Source organism: Dromiciops gliroides, chromosome 1 (assembly GCF_019393635.1).
Source record: "Dromiciops gliroides isolate mDroGli1 chromosome 1, mDroGli1.pri, whole genome shotgun sequence".
In the NCBI taxonomy this organism is placed as follows: Eukaryota; Metazoa; Chordata; class Mammalia; order Microbiotheria; family Microbiotheriidae; genus Dromiciops; species Dromiciops gliroides.
This window is the reverse complement of record NC_057861.1, coordinates 640,156,286-640,177,116: the sequence shown is the minus strand read 5'-3', so window position 1 is coordinate 640,177,116 and position 20,831 is coordinate 640,156,286. Positions and strand designations below refer to the sequence as shown.

General features: G+C 39.5%; 1 protein-coding gene across 2 annotated transcripts in view; it reads right to left on the bottom strand.

The window, feature by feature from the left end:
* Positions 1-20,831, bottom strand: part of SLC1A1 (solute carrier family 1 member 1) — a 116,302-nt gene that overhangs the window by 49,593 nt on the left and 45,878 nt on the right. For both annotated transcript variants that reach the window (XM_043978063.1, XM_043978064.1), the window contains exon 2: positions 7,938-8,078. In XM_043978063.1, the coding sequence (XP_043833998.1) occupies positions 7,938-8,078 (141 nt within the window). The remainder of the gene's footprint in view (positions 1-7,937; positions 8,079-20,831) is intronic.

The following is a 20,831-nucleotide window of genomic DNA, read 5'->3' as shown; positions in this document are numbered from 1 at the left end:
CAGCCATTAAAAATAATCATAACAACAACAACAACAACAACAACATTCAGTCTTCTAACAAGGTATCGTGCCTGCTTATAAATGCCATATAGATGATGAAAAAATGAATAGAAAATCAGATACCTTGAAAACACATTTTACATAAGCATGATTTATAAGCAATTTTCAGGAAAGAGTCCATTGTGTGAAGTGAGTTATCTTTATAATAAAGTAGTCCTGTAGCATCAAATATAAACAGGCATGGTGCCCTATAAAACCCAAGGGAACATCTATTGATTTATTTTAAATGGTTTGTCCATTGTAATCATTAAACCTTTATATGGTTTACTCATGGTGATAGTATTAACTTTATCTGAAACTATTCATTTAACTTCTTGGAAGAACAGTCTCTATTAAGCAACTTGATGAATTTACATCTATATCTATATAAAATTTATATCTATACATACATACATACATACACACATATGTATATGGGGAGTCTGACTTGAGGTCTAGTCTAGGCAAGTAAAATCCCTAAATACCACCCATCAACATCCTACCTCATCCATAGCATTGTGCTCCACCCTGATTCGCCTCTATTTTTTGGGGGTGGGGTGGGAAGTAAGCAGGGAAGCCTGGGAATGGACAGTGGCAGCTAATACGTTCTGAAAGAGAACATTTCTAGCTTTCTAGTGGCCTTTTATTTGAGAGTGAAACTAATTTTCACATTAACATAAGGGTCTCATTACAGTGTATTTATTGTATTGCCCAAATGCCGGCAAGGGTAAAGATTCCTCTATTGGATGCTCCCATATCTGTCTTCTGACTTTTAGTCTGAAGAAGAAAAGGCTGAAGATGGAGGTGGGGTTGGTGTGATAGCTGTCCCTCGAAGTATTTGAAGGATGGTACCATGGGAGAGGAATTAGGTCCATTCTGTCCAATACAAGTGAAGAGAACTCAGAACCAACAAGTAGATTGTAGAGCTAGAGATTTATGCTTAAGGTATGGAATACCTTTCTTAACAATTAGAGCTCTCCCAAGCTGAATGGGCTGCTTTGAGAGGTAGTAGATTTCCCTTCCCTGGAGGTCTCCAAATAAAAGTTAATTGGTTGGATGACCATTTGTTGGGGTTGTTGTAGATACTATTCCTAACTGGGTAGAGGCTGGGCAGATGTTTTCTAAAGCTTTACAGAAATCACATCTCATAGGATTATTGTAAGTATTCCTCAATTCATTTAATGGATATCTCCCTAAAAAGTTGCCTATAAATAATACATAAATAAAACTGATGAGTTTTTGAGGTACCATACCATTTTTTTTGGTGAGGCAATTGGGGTTAAGTGACTTGCCCAGGGTCACACGACTAGTAAGTGTTAAGTGTCTGAGGCCAGATTTGAACTCAGGTCCTTCTGAATCCAGAGCCGGTGCTCTATCCACTGCACCACCTAGCTGCCCCTGTACTATACCATTTTCAACCACATTCCCGCAGAACGTAAACTCCTAGTGGATAGGAATTATTTTATTTTTGAGTTTGTATCCCTTCTTGGCACATAGTAGGTGCCTAATATGTTTATTGATTGATTTCCATGGTAGCTTTTTTATTTAAAGGAATTCTGCAATGAATTAATTTGTAAAGCAAGTATTCCCTAATGTAGTTGGGTTAGACATTCATATTTTTATGTATTAAATCATCTTAAAGCTACAATTGAACCCTGCTGATGGGCCTGCATGGTACAATAAAAAGGATGCTGGATTAGGATTCAGAGGACCTTGGGTCAACTTTTGGTCATAGTTCAAATCCAGCTCTGTTGCTGCTACAATAGGCAAGTCACTTAATGACTTGAAGCTTCAGTTCCTTCATCTGTAAAATGAAGGGATTGGATTTGATGGTCTCAGAGGTCCTTTTGAGCTCTGAATGTATAATCCCATGGTCCTAACATAAGCCTGGAGAAGGGAAGACCTGATGTTAAATCTGACCTCAGATTTACATGTTTTTTTGTTTTTGTTTTTTGTTTGTTTTTTAGTGAGGCAATTGGGGTTAAGTGACTTGCCCAGGGTCACACAGCTAGTAAGTGTTAAGTGTCTGAGGCTGGATTTGAATTCAGGTACTCCTGACTCCAGGGCCGGTGCTCTATCCACTGTGCCATCTAGCTGCCCCCCAGATTTACACGTTTTACACAGATTTATAATTACTAGCTGTGTGACCCTGGGCAAGTCACTTAAATCCCATTTACCTCATTTTCCTCATCTGTAAAATGAGCTGAAGAAGGAAATGGCAAACTACTCCAGTAACTTTGCCAAGAACACCCCAAATGGGGTCATGGAGAGTCATATACAACTGAAATGACTGAACAATACCCTATCTGACTCCCTCAAGACCTACTTTCTATATTCTTTTTAATATCCTCTCTTTCTGAAATATAGGAAAATAATGCAGAGGAACAGAATATTAATATCCTTCTAAGTTTTTAACCAAAGACTTTTTTGATTTCCCTCCTGCCAAATACTAGGTGCCCTTTCTCTCTAAACTACCATTTTAGTTAAGCACCTACTTTGCGTAAGGCTCTGTGGAAGGCATTGGGGATATGAGGCCAAAAGGAACCAGGCCCTGTTTTCAGGAACTAGGCCCAGGTTCTGTTTTCAGACTCTTTTTTGTTATGGTTTTATCACACAAAATCTTAGGCACAGTAGGTACCCAGTTAAAATGTTAATATATAATTGATAGACTGATTTGATTTCTGGCTGCTGATAGTAGATAGTAGCAAGTAAATAATAAGCATCTGTATTCATATTATCAGTATGCTGCTGGGACGAAAGGAACTAATAGAAGAAATTCATTTAGTTCCATATTATGGTATGGTATAAATGGAAAGAACACTGAAGTAGCAGTCAATAAACCCGAGTTGCCACTAATGACCTGTGTGTCCTACAGAGTCATTTAACTTCTCTCGTTTCAATTCTCTATTTGTAAATTGAGGATAATCTGGAAAGTTCCTTGCAGTCTTTAGGGTCTATCATTTCTAAGATTCATTAAAAATTCTTTCTTTGGACTTAAAAACACCTGAAGTCAAAGGAATGGGTAGGAATTCTAGTAAAACTTTCATACATATTCAAATAAAGAGAACTTTCTTAGAGTTTGACTACTTAGGTGATCAAGGATTTGAATAGTATTTCGGTTATTTGATAAATGTGTGCTCAACATGAGGAGAGGAGAATAGGAAGAATGATGGGGATACAAAAATGCATATGACAAGGCCCTTGACCTCAAGAAGCTTGTAGTTTTAGTTGCTGACACAAAAAGTCATGCATAAAAAACTTACAATCGGCAGGTGTCCAAATGGACAATATGGAAATAAATGCTCTAGGATGTCTGGAAAGAGAAAGATCAACTTATCCTAGGATAGACACTTTTAAAAAAGGTGGTATGGGACAGGTGGGACTTGAGTTGGACCTTAAAGGATTGGCTGAATGATTTAAACAAGTAGGTACTCTGGGATATTACCTCCCCTCTTCTCCCATCCCCAAGTTCTGACTGCATGAAGTCACCAATACCAAGAATGTAGCAAACAGTAGCTACCTTTATTCAGAGATCACAGATGACAGAGCAATATGTTGTGGTGTGTGGAGAGTCTCTGTTCACTGATAGTACATCATATGCTCATAATACACTGTAGTTTTCAAAGCATGGTCATCCATATTACTGCATAACCTTCTTTTTGAAATACAATTAATTTTATTTGATTTTCAGCTCTGAATTCTCGCCATCCCACCCTTTCTTCCCCACCCACTGACACAGCAAGAAAAACAAAACCACATATGATCGAGCAAAACAAAATCCCATATTAACCATGTCCAAAAAAGCCTCAATCTGCACTCTGAATCCATCAGCTCTCTATCTGGAGATGGGTAGCCTATTTCATCATGAGTCTTCTGGAATTGTGGTTGGTTATTGTGGTGATCAGAGTTCCTAGGTCAAAGTTGTTTGTTTTTACAATATTGTTGTTATTGCATTACTGCATATCCTGCTGAGGTAAAGTCATATCCCCATTTTACTGATAAGGAAACTGAGGCTCAGAGAAGCAATATATCCCTTTTTCATGTCAACAACTCCCAACCATAGTATTAATAACTGCCTACTGGATTTCTTTACATGGATACCCTAAAGACATCGGCAACTCAACATGTTCCCAAAAGAACTCATTAGATTCCCTCCAAACTTCCCCAGTTCTCTTTAGGACACCACAATCCTCACTCAGGTATGAGCCTTAGTATCATCCTTGACTCTTCCCTCTTCCTCACCCTTCATATCCATGTACCCTGGTTTGTTTATTCCCTCTCCATAATATCTTTCTCATCCATCCCTTTCTTTTCACTCACATAGCAGCTACCCTGGTTTAGGTCCTTATCACTTCTCACCTGGACTATTACAAATGCCTCAACTGGTCTCCCTTTTTCCAATCTCTTCCTTTCTTCTCCAATCAGTTTTCCTAGGTTCCTTTTAAACTATTTCTCCAGTTGATAAGATGTTCTCCCTTTCCCCCAAGAATCATAGTCAAACCAAATTTTAGCAGTGAGGCCTGAAAGTGGCTCAATTTTCAATATAAACAAATGCTTTCAGGCTTTCACAGTACTATTGTGTATTGAAAAGAGAACTAAATTTGTAGTCAGGACCTCTCTTAAAGTGGCTCAATTTTCAATATAAACAAATACTTTCAGGCCTTTGCAGAACTAGATTTGGAGCCAGGACTTCTCACATCTACTACTTCCTACCTAGGTGAATTTGGGTGAGTCACTCACTGTCTTGGAGTCTCTGTATCTTCATGCATAAATTGAGGGAGGTAGATTAGATGATTTCTAAGGTCCCTTCTAACTCTAAAGCCTATATACCATTTCTCCATTGCCAGATGCCTTAAGGAAGGTGGTATGGGAACAAAGTAGATGCCATCAATTGTAGAATAGCTGAATAAATTGTGGTACTTGAATATGATGGAATATTTTACTACATTATAAGACAAGATGAAGAGAACTCACATGAATATGGTAAAGCTTACATGAATAGATGCAGAGTGTAGTTAGTAGAACAAGGAAAACACTATATAATTATTACGATGTAAATGGAAAATAGAATAAAATTGGATGCTCATGTAATTATAGTGACTAAGTTTATTGTTGTTCAGTCATTTTTCAGTGATGTGGTCCCATTTAGGGTTTTCTTGGCAAAGATACTGGAGTTTGTCATTTCCTCTTCACCTCATTTTACAGATAAAGAAACTGAGGCAAACTGGGTTAAGTGACTTGCCCAGGTTGAACTCAGGAAGACAGGTCTTCCTGACTCTGGGCCTGGCACTCTATCCACTATGCCACCTAGCTGCCCCTCCCCCAGTTTGTACCAGAAGAATTAAAAAATTTTATCTTCCTTCCTTCATAGGGGGACTAAGTAGGGGACTATGATTGAGAGTTTACTGGAAAGGAGAGAGGATAATGGAGGGATATATTCAGAAATGAATATGCTTTACAAACAAAAAATATTGGTTTTATTCTTTTCTGTTTTTTTGGTGAGGCAATTGGGGTTAAGTGACTTGCCCAGGGTCACACAGCTAGTAAGTGTCAAGTGTCTGAGGCTAGATTTGAACTCAGGTCCTCCTGAATCTAGGGCCGGTGCTATATCCACTGTGCCACCTAGCTGCCCCAAACAAAAAATATTTAAAAAAGAAAGATGGTACAATTTAGTGGTGAGAGTCTTATATTAGGAGATAAGAAGCTGCCATTTCTATAGTTTTTTAATCATACAAAACATTTTTTCTCACAATTAAGCTGTAGGGTAGTCATTTGAAGTATTATTATCCTGATTTTTACAGATGAAGGTAACACAACTTGGCCCCTGAGTGACTTGCTTCGGGTCATACAGCTCATAATTTGCTACAGGTAGGCTATAAACCCAGATCTCTTTGCTATTCAGCAGTTGCTCTACTGTGAATAGCACTAGGAAGCTCTGTGTATCTTTGCTGAGGACAGTATGGCCTATTACAGTGGAGAGAATGAAGCTTTTCTAGTCATTGGTCCTAAACTTCAATCTTAGCTCTGCCACTTAACTGTGTAGCCTTGGGCAAATCCCTTAACTTTTCTACTATGATGTACAAAAGTTCAAGAGACATAGTTTCTGCATAATCATTTTATTAATCATGCTAGCAATAATTGATAAAAGGGGTCAGTGACACTCTCAAATGCCAGAGACCCCTCATGGAACCACTCTTGGAAAAGCAGTGTTCCTGAGGGTGGCAATTGAATTCGATCGGTTAACAATTAATAAGAAGAATGAATATTATAATGAGAGGTGAACCTATTCTAATGAGGGGCTTATCAATGAGACTCTGATCATTCAATCTCGGTCAAAGCGACTTATCTATATCCATATTACCCTGTCTAGGGTAATCTACACCTTAGCTTCTTAAACTGTGGGTCACAGCCCCATATGGGATTGTGTAACTGAATGTGGGGATTGTGAAAAATTTGGGAACAGTAAAAGGTTATGTATACTGATTTTATATACCCTTGGTTGCATATAAATTTTGGGGGGCAAAAAGTTTAAGAAGCTCAGATCTAGACAAAAGGATCTATCACCTCTTCCCAAACCTGCCAGGGTGGAACACAATGGAACAGAATTCACCTTAGGTTAAATTCTTTGTAAGGTTCTCTAGTTGGGTGGGGTGTCCCACCCAGGATCAAAAGGCATGTAACCCAGGTATTTGGGTAATCTCATGCATCAACAATGCCCTTCAGAGAATGAACAACCTATAGGCTTCTGAAAAAACATCCCGATCCTAATTCAGAAATTATTTGGTTTTTTTTTGTTTGTTTGTTTGTTTTTTTGCAAGACAATGAGTTAAGTGACTTGCCCAGGGTCACACAGTTAGTGTCAAATGTCTGAGGCCAGATTTGAACTCAGGTCCTCCTGAATCCAGGGTCAGTGCTTTATCCACTGCGCCATCTAGCTGCCCCAGAAATTGATTATTAATATAAGAGAGATTCATTTCTCTCACTAGGTCTCAGCTTTCTCTTTTACAGACTGAAGGATTTGGACTTAGATGTTCTCTTAGGTTCCTTCTAGCTCCTGTCTCTAACCCCAGCCCTAACCCAAATTCTAGATCAATGATTTCTAGTCTAATGTTCTTTCTGCTATACTACAGAGGAAAGACAACATGTAATACAACAGCACGCCTTCTCCTCTGATGCTTACTGTGTGATCTTGGGTAAGTCCCAGTTTCCTCATATAAAAAAATGAGGGTTGGGTTATATGGTCTCTGAGATCTCTTCCAGCCTTAGGTCTGTGGTCCTATCTATAGTTAAATAGATATAGATCCTATCTTGTGAAATCTTTTCTGTGTATATCCTTCATGCTACAAAAGCCTAGAAGGGGAGTAATCTGAAATGCTATTAAAACCGACATCCTCGTTTTGCCAAAGGACACTGACTGATGCTTAGATAACCAAATGTTCTTTCTCTTGCCTCCTGTCATTGAGTGTGAGTGTATTTATAGCAACTCTGAATAACTGCGTCTTCCTAAGAAGACCTATCATCTGACTTGACCAATGAAGATCTAAGAGGGAGAGATAGAGAGATAGAGACACAGACAGACAGAGTCAGAAAGGCAGACAGAGAAACAGAGAGAGACAGACACAAGGAGAGAGAGAGAGAGAGAGAGAGAGAGAGAGAGAGAGAGAGAGAGAGAGAGAGAGAGAGAGAGAAAGAGAGAGGTGAAAGGCAAGAGGTGAGAGCTCTATATACCTAATGTACTACAGCACGACCCCAAGTTCATTTGTAAGTGTGTCATGAACACTTCCCCCAGAGGACAAGACCGTTCTCCAAATGCAAGAACTCCTGGTATGGCAGAACACATCTCTAAATAGTGAAAACCAACAAAGATCTAACAGATCTTTGAGTTTTTCTGAGAGTACCTGTAATCATGCTGGATATAATTAGGGGCAAAATGATGAGCTTCAGCATTCGCATCAAAATCTCTCCAGGAAAGGCAAAGTAGAACTTGTCCAGGTTTGATAGCTTGCTGTATTCCCGGACCAGGACTCCCACTCCAATTCCTAAAGAAGAAAGAAAATCAAGTTGAACACGATGTTGTTCAAACCTCCTTGTTCAAACCTCCTGGTACTTGACCCACAAATTAAAGACAAAGATGGATGAATAGAACCATTCAAAAAGGGTCCATAAAAACAGGATCATAGACTTAGAGCTGGAAGGCTCCTAGGAGAACACCTCTTATCTTATAGATGAACTCACTAAGGTCCACAAAGGTTAAATGAATTCTTCAAAGAGCATGCAGTGACCAAACTTGGGTTTCAATGCATGTGCTCTGACTCCAAAAAAAAGCTCTCTTTCCCCTTATGTCCTGCTGCATTTCTTTTTGACGTTCTCAGAAGCACTTATGAAGAGAGGTCATGAATTTACAAACAATCTCATTTTCCAAGATTATTCTACCCTGCCCTACCCTAAGGAAAAACAAGATCCTCTTAGGAAACAGACACCATTGATTAATAACTAGTAGTAATCAGTCATCAAAATATTACTGAAAAAAATTAATGTCACTTCTAGTCTAATGAACCAGATAAACCTGTGAATGAATGTTCTTTAGGCCGCATGCCTCTTTTAATTTTTTTTTTTGTTTGTTTGCGGGGCAAAGGGGGTTAAGTGACTTGCCCAGGGTCACACAGCTAGTAAGTGTCAAGTGTCTGAGGCCGGATTTGAACTCAGGTCCTCCTGAATCCAGGGCTGTTGCTTTATCCACTGTGCCACCTAACTGCCCCCTTCCTCTTTTAATTTTTAAATAAGAAATAGGAGTTGTACCTTTTTTGTCAATGAGGAAACTCATCCCAGTTTAAAATAGTTGCCTAGAAACATGAAGAAGTTAAGTAACTTGTCCAGGGTCACAATGTCAGTGTGTCAGAAGCTAGGTCTTCCTGACTCTAAAGCTAATTCTTTATCCTCTATGCCGTACTGCTTCTCTCTGCTTAAAAATACTTCAAAAAGCTTTTATTTTTCTTATAAAACTAATATTTTATTTTCATTATAAAATTAATATTTTATAATTTTCACAGGTAATAAATAAATAATACATATTTATTTCATAATAAAGCAAAAATCTATTTTGTAATGAAATAATATTTATGCTACAATAAAATAATGAATATTGATCGAGACATCAGTTTTATTTGTTATAACTATCTGATGAAGAAGCATTTCATCTGAAACATCTTTTTGGGGGGGGCGGGGCAATGAGGGTTAAGCGATTTGCCCAAGGTCACACAGCTAGTAAGTGTCAAGTGTTTGAGGCCAGATTTGAATTCAGGTCCTCCTGAATCCAGGGCCAGTGCTTTATCCACTGAGCCACCTAGGTGCCCCCTGAAACATCTTTTTGAGCAACTTAATTGTAGTATCAACTTAGGTAGTATCTTCAGTTAGGAAATTATTTAACATAGCTGAAAGAATTTGCTCTTAAAGATGTATGTTTGAATTCTGTTATGTGGAGAACACCTGAAATTCAAATCCTACTTGTGGGGTTAGGGTGGACATGAAGAGCTAAAAACCATAGATAAAATCTAAATAATGTTACTTTTCCTATTCAAGGGTCAGAAAACTAGGCCCTACCTATACAACCTATGAGCTAAGAATGGTTTTTACATTTTAAAATAAAGATAATATTTGAAAACGTAAAAACTGTTCTTAGATCACAGAAGATAGAAAAGCAGGCAGAGGGCAGAATTGGGTTGTTACACTATAGTTTTCCTACCTCTGATAGACCCAACCTTTAATTCCCATCACCAAACCTTTCATGAAGAAGCAAAACCTACTTGTTTGAGCTTCTTTATTTTGTTCTCCTGCTCATCCTTTTATGATGAGGCTAAAGAAAAGTGTACTGGGAAGAAAGGCAGAGGAGAAGAAAAGGGGTGGGACAGGGTACAAATGGGAATACCCAATGTGAATTACTCAAGATTGGCTGTGCACAGTAAAGAACTCTGGGTCACTCTAAATGGTTGTACATTTGAATGGGATTTGACTGTGTCCAAAAGAGCATTTGAATAGGGTTAAAATCTTAGCTCAGCTATTTGTTATATGTATGAACTTGGGAAAATCATTTCAGCTTTCTGGGCTTCAGTTTTTCATCTTTAAAATCAAAGTATGGGGGCAGCGAGGTGGTGCAGTGGATAGAGCACTGGCCCTGGATTCAGGAGGACCTGAGTTCAAATCTGGCCTCAGACACTCAACACTTAACTAGCTGTGTGACCCTGGGCATGTCACTTAACCCTCATTGCCTTGCAAAAAACCCCCCAAAAAGGAAAAGAAAAACAAAATCAAAGCATCATGATGGAGTGGATAGGACACTGGCCTTAACAGCAGGAAAACCTGAATTTGAATCCTGCTTCAGGATCCTGCTGGGGGATACCAGGCAACTCACAACCACTCTGTTGCCTCAGTTTCCTCATCTATAAAATGAGGGGGTTGGACTGAATGCCTTCTCAGGTCCCTTTCAGCTCTAATTCCATGAATTTAGGAAGGGGTTGGGCCTGGTCATTCTAAAGGTTCTCTCTGGCTATAAATCTAATGGTCTTGCACTGAAATGCAGGTATCTCCAAAGAGAAAGAACAGACATATTACCTAAAGGATGTTATTAGCACAAAATGTTGGATGTCCATTCTGTTTCCACTGATTTGTATTTTGTTAAACTACGATATGCCCACTTCTCCTGAGGCTTTTGGGTCAGGTGCTAGCATAATGAAAAATTCCGTAAGTATAAATTTATATCAAGTCAACCGGCATTTATCAAGCACCCTCTATGTGCCAGGCACTGTGCTAGATGATGTGAATTCAAGAAAGACAAAAGTAGGTCCTGCCCTCAAGGTGTTCAACATCTAATTTAAAGGCATGTCCAATTCATTCTGTATTTTGTACATTCCCAAGGAGTGAAATTCCACTGAATGCATTGTTTGTCCTTCACTCTTATGTCAGGGAGGAGCCCTTAGTCTCTGAAAGGCTGTGGTATAGGAATAAAAGTTCCTAGAAAATCTGTGATTACAGGCCCTATGGCAGACTAGTCTCCGGGACCCTGTCTAATAAAGTTTAGAGATACTCACCCTCAGAAACTTGGTTGCTATGTCATGACTTTTTTTTTGGCCATAGTACCTCAAGAAATCATCAGCTAAAGTGGAAAGGGGGTTGTGATCAGCCCTGTTGGAGGAAGTACCCACAACAAGGAAATCAGGAAACTTCCAATGTACCAAAGTACCAACTTCAGGAAGATGAAACGTCCATAAAAAAGAATTACATTGATGATAGGATGTTTGATGTGGAAGGTGCCTAAGATTAAAGCTTCTTAAACTGTGGGTCTCCATTCCACACGGGAATCACATAACTAAATGTGGGGATCATGAAAAATTTGGCAGCAGTAAAGGTTATATATTCCTATTTTATATACTTATATACCCAGGGTTGCAAAAAATTTCTCTGGTGAAAAGGGGTCACAAGTGGAAAAAATTTAAGAAGCCCCGCCTTAGATAACATTTAGTCTACCTTTCTCACTTAATAGAAGAGGAAACTGAGGTACAAATGAGTAAAGGGACTTTCTCAAGGCAGAGTAGATAGAATGCTGAACTTGGAGTAAGGAAGAGCTGGATTAAAATCCCACTTCAGCTGTTCCTATACTAGCTACAGGACCCTGGATGAGACTCATACCTTCTTTTGATGTCAGATCATCTAGAAATGAGGTTACTGGACCTCATGGTCTTAAAGTCCCTTCCAATTCTAAATCTATGATCATATGAAGTTTCAGAGCTGGGTCTATTGTCTCTAGACTTCCCCCTCCCTCCCAAATAATTTACACGGTTAGAAATAGTGGGGGTACTGGAAAGAACCCTGGAGTTGGAATCAAAGGACTTGGGCTTAAATCCTAGCTCTGATAACTTAAAACCAGTGTGTTCTTGAGCAAATCATAAGTGCCCTGGTTCTAGGTTCCCTCCTTTGTGAAATAAAGGGATTGGAAAAGATAACCTCTAAGATGACCTTTCAGCTCTATATCTGCATTGTTGTGATTAGACAGATTCCTCTGGAGGCATTTTGGGGAGGCTGACAGCAGAGGGCTCTACAAGAGGAAGCGGGAGAAGCCTGTGTGAAGAGATCAATCTTACAAGTGCCCAGCTCAGCAGACAGGGAGCCTGACCACCTCATTGGCCTCCAGGTTTACTACTTGTGCTTTTTGGTAATTGACTATATGCTTGAAAAAGCACACGAAAGCAGGGTAGTTAGAGGGGGGATGTCATTTGAATTCGGGGACCTTAACAATGGGGCAGATAAAAGAGCTAAGAGATCCAGGAGGTTGGATGTAATCATGATAGTCAGGGTGTCTGGCCTGGCTGATTAGATTGTTTATCAAGGGAAGATTTTTATTAACCTTGTTCTTGATATATCTCGTCGATTGTTTTCTTTAATATAGCTTTTTCTACCCCTGAGAATAATAGACAGTAACTGAAAAAAAAGGGTATGATAGGGAAGTCAAAGATGTAATTTTTGGACACTTGAGGAACATAACTGCATTGCAGCAGAATGAAGAATAAAAGCATTGGAAAGTTATAGCTGAAAGGGACCTTACACATGTAGTCCAATGTCTTCTTTTCACAGATGAGGAAATAGAAACTGAGAATGGTGACTGGAATAAGGTCACAAAGGCAGTAAGGGGAATAGGTAGGATTTGAAGCCAGCTATCTGAGCTTTAGTAATTGAGTTTAAGAAACTACATACAGAACAAGAAGTAGCTGAAAAATTCCCAAGTCAAGAGTTTGGGGCAGAATATTTGTGGGTGTGTGTATATATGAGACAGGATAGCTACCTGTGGTTTGAAGGGCTATCATGTGAAGAATGATAATAATATGTAATATTTATATAGTGCTTTAAGTCAAGTTTGCCAAGGTTAAATAATGTGATCTATGCCACAATCCTGTGAGGTAAGTGCTAATAATGGGCACTCAGAATGCCCATTTTACAGATGTGGAAAGTAAAGCAAAGGTTAAGTGACTTGCCCAGGGTCTCATAGCTAGTAAGTGTCTGAGGCAGGATTCAGTCTCAGGTCTTCCTGAGTACATACAAGTCTCCCTGTTCTGTCCACTATATTCCCAACCTACCATTTGCACTTGTCCTTTTTGGCTTTAAGAGACCAGAATTTGGAGCAATGGGTTGAAAGTATAAAAAGACAAATTGAGGTCTGATTTCAAGAAAAAAAGACCCAACAGACTCTAACAATTAGTGCTATCCATAAGTGGAATGAGAAGCCTTGTGAGGTGGTGAATCCTCTTTCTTTCAAGGTCTTCAAGCAAAGGGTGGATGACCACTCAGATAAATGATAGAGAATTCTATGCAGCAGATGTTCTTAACTGGGGGATCTGGACTATTTTAAAAAAAATACTGATAACATTATGTCAATATAATTGGTTTCCTTTGTAATTCTGTATATTTTATTTTATGCATTTAAAAACATTCTGAGAAGGGATGCATAGGTCTCAACAGGCTGACAAAGGGGTCCATGACCGCCCCCCCCCCCAAAGTTAACTCCTGCTACATAGGATTATTTTGTCAGTTATATAAGATTCTTTTGGGAGATATAGGTTAGATTAAATGGCCTCTGAGGTTCCTTGTGACTGTGAAATTCTATGATTCTCTATGATTCATTGATAGGCTATGTTCCTCCTTTATTATATCTATTTCTTAAGGCAAATACAAGCTTCCAAAGAACTGTCTAAGGGCAGGATTATGGTAGAGACAAGGTAATTGAGACCAAGGTCATATCTATGGGCAATTTCAAGCTCAAGGACTCTCTCTTTGGGGCAAGCAAACCAACAGAGCCCTCCCAGAGCTACCCCCAGTCACAGAACACTGACCCTGGAGTCAGGAGGACCTGAGTTCAAATCTCACCTCAGACACTTACTAGCTGTGTGACCCTGGGCAAGTTACTTAACCCCAATTGCCTTAAAAAACCCACATCCGGGGCCAACTCCAGTCATCCTGATATCTGTCTTGTCACTGGACGCAGATGACTCTGGAGGACAGAGTGAGGTTGGTGACTTTGCACAGCCCTCCCTCACTTAAATAAAATTCAGCTCAAGTCACGACATCACCCCAATGTCATGGTTCTCTTTGAGAATGAAGAACAAACAACAACAACAACGACAAGGTGCCCAGTCACAGGGAATGTAAAAAGTTAAAGAATTCCCATAATGCTGTTTTTGCCTTTCTTTGTATTCCCAGTGTCTTGCATAGTGTCTAGCACTCAGAAAGAGCTTAATAAATTCGTGTTAACTTTCTGCTGGGCTGTTCAGCATATATAGAATAGTAAAGGCCACAGCAGTCTCCTAAGACTACTACAGTTTCCGTGGTGACTGGTATCTGATTCCCTGGCCTTTTCACCCCAAAAGGAACAAGGAAACAGAAGCAACAAACCTGGAAAATATGTGATTAGAATGCTCAGCTCTCTCCACTCAGGCTACAAATCACAACTTGGGGATTTGGGGGCTTAGAAGGCAAAGGCAGGAGCAGAGGATGGGGAAGGTACTCAGAAGACACACATAGTTCCTGGGCCAATGAGTTGAAACTAAGTAGCCATCAACCGATACATAAACTCATCTAATATATGGAGTTTTTGTTTGTTTGTTTGTTTTTTACAAAATGACTATTTTGGGGCAGCTAAGTGGCACAGTGGATAAAACACCGGCCCTGGAGTCAGGAGGACCTGAGTTCAAATATGACCTCAGATACTTGACACTTACTAACTGTGTGACCCTGGGCAAGTAAGTCACTTAACCCCAATTGCCTCACCAACATCAAACCAAACCAAAACAAAAACCACCAAAATGACTATTTCCTATATATTTTTCCTGGTCAATATTGGTTGTCTTGGATCTTAACTGCTTGGCAGGCTGAACATGATCTCTCTTACTTAGATTTTTCTAAAGCATTTGGTCAAAATGTCCCATTTGCCCCTATTATATTCAACTTTATACCATATTTAGCTATGTATATGTTGTATCCCCTTAATGAAACTGTAAACTCCTGGAAGGGAAGAGTTGTATCAGTTTTTCATCTCTGAGGGTAGAGGGAAGGATGAAGGAAAGAAGCATTTATATAGTACCTACTATGTGCCAGGCATGCATTAAGTGCTTTTTATAAGAATTATCTCAGCTGATACAACAACCCCACAAGGTAAGTGTTAATTATTATCCTCATTTTACAGTTGTGGACCTGCCTGGGGTCACATAGCTAGTTTCTGAAGCCAGATTTTAACTCAGGTCTTCCTGACTCCAAGCCAAGCACTGTGTCCACCATCTTCCTTCAATTCCCAGTGCCTGGCACAGAGTATTCACTTAATAAATGCTTGTTGAATCAGATGGTACAGTAGAAAGGTAATTGGATTTAGTGTCAAAAGACCTGGGTTTAGTCTTTGGCTCGGCTTTTTTTTTCCTCTTGAGATATTGGCCAAGTCACTTCCCCTGGCTGGGCCATAGTACCATCAACAGTAAAATGAGAGTGTTAGACTAGATTACTGGTTCTCAAACCTTTTGGTTTCAGGAGCCCTTAATGTTCTTAAAAATTATTGAGGATCCTTCATAAACTTTTGCTTATGTAGATTATATCTATTAGTATTCATAGGATTAGACATTAAAATAGCTTAGCATTATTAGGAAAATCGTTTTGATCTCACAGACCTCCTGAAATGGTCTCATGGACCCCCAGGGATTTTCAGATCGCACTCTGAGAGCTGCTGAACTAGAGGATCTCTAAGGCTCCTTTCCTTAAGGCACCAGTGATCCTAAGAATGTTTGTAGAAGGGGAATTATTCAAACAGTAGCTGGAAAAAATTCCCTGAGTAGATAATGTTTTCAAAGGTACTTAAAATATTTTCCTTCAGCCTATTATTCTTATTCAATCAAAATTACCATAAAATTTGATGATGACATTAGGCATGATTTAGTCCCATTTTTAACAGATAAGACCAGGGGTATAAAGGTTGTTGTTCCATTATTTCAGTCCCCATTTGGGCTTTTCTTGGCAAAGATACCAAAATGATTTGCCATTTCTTTCTCTAGCTCATTTTATAATTGAGGAAACTGAGGCAAAAGGAGATAAGTGACTTGCCCAGGGTCACACAGCTAGTAAGTGTCTGAGTGGAAAAGTGATATACCCTCAATCATATAGGTAGCGAGTGGCAAAACTGGCATCTGAACTTGGGTCCTTTGACTCCAAATACAGAGTTTTTTTGCTATACATATTTCCTACATTTTAAAATTTCTTCTGTGAACTGTTGCTTTGGCCATTGGATTCAAAAAGCACACACATTTCTCCACTCTTCGCAAACAGAAGCAGATGCTTCTCTGGCTCTGGAAATCCATGTCAAGTGAGACTCAGCCACCTTTTCTGGGGTGAGCAGCTCATAGGATTCCAGGACAGCCAAAGTACAGTCTTTTGCCACGGGGTTGTTACTATGGTAATTTATAATCCACAAGTGCTCAGTCAAAACAGAGGCAAGAAACAACCAGGAGGATGGGAACCAAGTCGTCATTCAGTACAGCACTTTATTTTTTTTTTCCTTTGGCGGGGCAATGAGGGTTAAGTGACTTGCCTAGGGTCACACAGCTAGTAAGTGCCAAGTGTCTGAGGCCAGATTTGAACTCAGGTCCTCCTGAATCCAGGGCTGATGCTTTATCCACTGCACCACCTAGCTGCCCCCCACTTTATTATTTGGGAATGAAAATAGGCACTACTAATTTAAAAGGAGATGCTGGAGTTCCACATGCCCACTTTAGTTCAGAAAATAGATACTAGTTGGAAAAGGAAGCTAAAAGCTGCCTACATAGCATTCAATCACTATCCTCTAAGATGAACAATTTTATTAAAATTGGGTAAACATTAGCAAATATCCTGAAGAATATTTTGTTGTTGTTCAGTTGCTTTAGTCACATCTGACTCTTTGTGACCCCATTTGGAGTTTTCTTGGCGAAGGAATCAGAGGGGTATGCCATTTCTTTCTCCAGCTCATTTTACAAATGAAGACACTGAGGCAAACAGGGTTAAATGACTTGGCCAGCTTCATACAGCTATTGAATCTGAGTCTGGATTTGAACTCAGGTCTTCTTGACTCCAGGCTTGGCACTCTATCCACTGCACCACTTAGTTGCCTATTTCTCCAAGTACTTAATATTATTACTTTTTGCAAAGAAGATATTCATACTCTACACAGAAGACTCAGTACTTGGATAGCTAAATGTATAGGTATTTGTTCTCTTGGTACAGGCTATGTAATATAGTAAAGAGATCCATGGATTTAGATGCAAGAGACCTGTGAGTTCTGGCTCCAACATTTCCTAGATGTATGACTATTATTAAGTCATGTTAGCTCCCTGAATCTTAATTTCCTCATCTGTAACCTTGGGATGATATGTGCCCTATTTGTCTCAGGTTGGTTGTGAGAAAAATACTTTGAAAACCTTATAATACTTTGTAAACCTATATAAATCTGAGCTATTATTATCATTCTTACAGACTCTTACCCCTCCATATGTTCCTGTTTTATGTGTGTCTTGTGAATTTTTATGAATGCTTCATTGATAATCTGCATAACTTGTATGGTTCCTTTAATATTGTGAAGGTGTTAATGTATCATCCACGGTCTTTTTGTTATTGTTGTTGTTGTTGTTTGTTTTTTTTAGTGAGGCAGTTGGGGTCAAGTGACCTGCCCAGGGTCACACAGCTAGTAAGTGTTAAGTGTCTGAGGCCAGATCTGAACTCAGGTAGGTACTCCTGACTCCAGGGCCGGTGCTCTATCCACTGCGCCATCTAGCTGCCCCTCATCTATGGTCTTGATTTATTTTACTACAGATCTAGGTCACTTCCTTTTATGGTCATACTATTTTTATTAACTATACAGCTATTTTTTTAATGTTGCCATATTTTCTGGATAATTGAATACAACAATTGCAGAGATGAGCTAATTTGCCGTTTCTGGTTTCAAGGTCAGGATGAACTGTAGTCTTCACAGGGCCCACATTACTACAAAGTAGCAGCTAGAATATGCTAATGATAAAAGGGATTGACTTCCATGTATGAAGATGTTTTATCAACAATGGTGGTAAATAGTTGATAGAAGGCCAGGCTTAAATTCAGGAGGGGCTCTGGACTCTGATGCTTAAGTAAGTCTCTTAAACACTCAGTGCTTCCAGAAAACTTTATAAGAATATAAAACTGCAGATCAGTTGCAGACCAGCTGGGGTTCTGTATTGTGTAGAGGGAGTTTTCACACTGGAACTGCCCCACAATGATTAAATTATTAAATCCTGACTAACAGTGATGATGGGCTATTCTGAGCCAATAACCTTCTTGACCAGTACCCTGGATTAGTTCAGTTTGTTATCCTAGAACAAAACTTCTTAAACCATGGGTTGTGACCCCATATGGGGTCTTGTAACTGAACATGGGAGTTGCAAAAAATTTGGCAATGGTAAAAGATTTCTGAACATGGAATGACCAAAAATTATACCTGAGGTCACATAAAAATTTCTCAGTGAAAAGGGATTGAGAGTGGAAAAGTTTAAGAAGACCTATCCTAGAATAAAGGCCTTTTCTGAGCTAAACTAACAAGTTTTAATAGGTCAAAGGGTTCTTCTTATAATCCCTGATATATATATATATATATATATATATATATATATATATATATATATATATATATATATATATAGAGAGAGAGAGAGAGAGAGAGAGAGAGAGAGAGAGAGAGAGAGAGAGAGAGAGAGAGAGAGGACTTTACAGAGATCTTTAAAATTTTCTTTTTTTTTTTAGTGAGGCAATTGGGGTTAAGTGACTTGCCCAGGGTCACACAGCTAGTAAGTGTTAAGTGTCTGAGGCTGGATTTGAACTCAGGCACTCCTGACTCCAGGGCCAGTGCTCTATCCACTGCGCCATCTAGCTGTCCCATCTTTTAAGTTTTTCAACAGCCCTGGGTGAGGTAGGTAGTATAAATCTTATTCAAAGATTAGGCAATTGGGGCAGCTAGGTGGTGCAGTGGATAAGGCACTGGCCCTGGATTCAGGAGGACCTGAATTCAAATGCAGCCTCAGACACTTGACATGTTCTAGCTGTGTGACCCTGGGCAAGTCACTTAACCCTTATTGCCCCATGGGGGGAAACAAACAAACAAACAAAATCAAAGATTAGGCAATTGAGGAGTATGGAGTTGAAATGACTTTTTTTTTTAAAGATCACATAGGTAGTATGTAGCAGAAGTGGGAGTGAACCCAGGCCTGAAGATGTATCTAGATTTCTGAGCTCTTCCACATGGCCTCCTTACAGTTAGGCCTTTGTAGGGGAGATGAAAGGGTCAGCTACACTAAATGATACCCCAAGGGAGACTGTCCCTCCCTCCCTAAGCACATGTCTTATTGAGATAAGAACTGGCCTCTCTAGCGCTCTCTCAACCAGAATGTTATTTCCATTTGATAACTGACATTCATAATTATGGTTGAGGTACTCCAAGAACATTCTGAATCAAAGATGGAACTTTGTATCAAGTACATTTTTTTGTTTTTGTTTTGTTTTTAGTGAGGCAATTGGGGTTAAGTGACTTGCCCAGGGTCACACAGCTAGTAAGTGTTAAGTGTCTGAGGCTGGATTTGAACTCAGGTACTCCTGATTCCAGGGCCGTTGCTCTATCCACTGTGCCACCTAGCTGCCCCGTATCAAGTACATTTTAATGGATTTCTGCTCTTTGAAAATTACTACTTGTAATGATTGGAATGACGCCACCTGCTGGAGACTTACTGTAGAAAAGCTGCGCCATGAGGCGAACGTCTCTGAGGGCAAGACCATGGGTCTTTTCTTTGGTGTCAGGAAGTGACGTTTGCTGGTGGGAGGAGGAAGGAGGAGCCGGGTGCTCTGTCTCTCTCTCTTTTCCTGAGGACTCTGGTGGAGAAGGGAGCTAGAAATGTGCTCTCCTTTTAATAGATAGGAATCTAGGCCTTTTCTTCTCTCTTTACCAAATTCTTATTCTCCTTAATAAATGCTAAAAAGCCTAACTCTTGCTAAAGCTTATAATTTATTGGCGACCACTCATTAGATATTTTAGACAGAATAGCTAGAATTTTAGCCTTAACATACTCTATCTTGAATAGGTAATGGTAGCTGTCAACCAGCATGCTTGATTAACCAGAACATGTGCTTCTTGACCAAGCCACATTAACAACGGCTATACCACAAAGGCATTGGGATGGATTGTAAAACTAAACCTGGGGGGCGGCTAGGTGGCACAGTGGATAGAGCACCGGCCCTGGATTCAGGAGTACCTGAGTTCAAATCCAGCCTCAGACACTTGATACTTACTAGCTGTGTGACCCTGGGCAAGGCACTTAACCCCCATTGCCCCGCAAAACAAAACAAAACAAAACAAAACTCAACCTGGCGGAGTCAGAAGACCTGGCTTTGGGTACTGACTTTGCCACTTAGTAGCTGTGTGATGATGGGTAAATCAAACCATTTTTCTGAGTGTCAATGTATTCTCCTTAAATTAGAAGTAATACTATTTGTGCTATCTCACTGTGTTGTTTGTTATAGGAATAAAATGACATTATATTAATAAGAGAAAGGGACTGGGCCTATGAATTCATTGGTACAGAGAATTTGTGGGCAAGGAAACTACCAGTGCAGTTTAGTACCTACGTGGCAATTTATAGTTAGTCTTAGAGAATTATCCAGAGCAGTAGTAGCTGACCACATTAAAATGTAATTGGGAAATATTTAACAAAAGAACA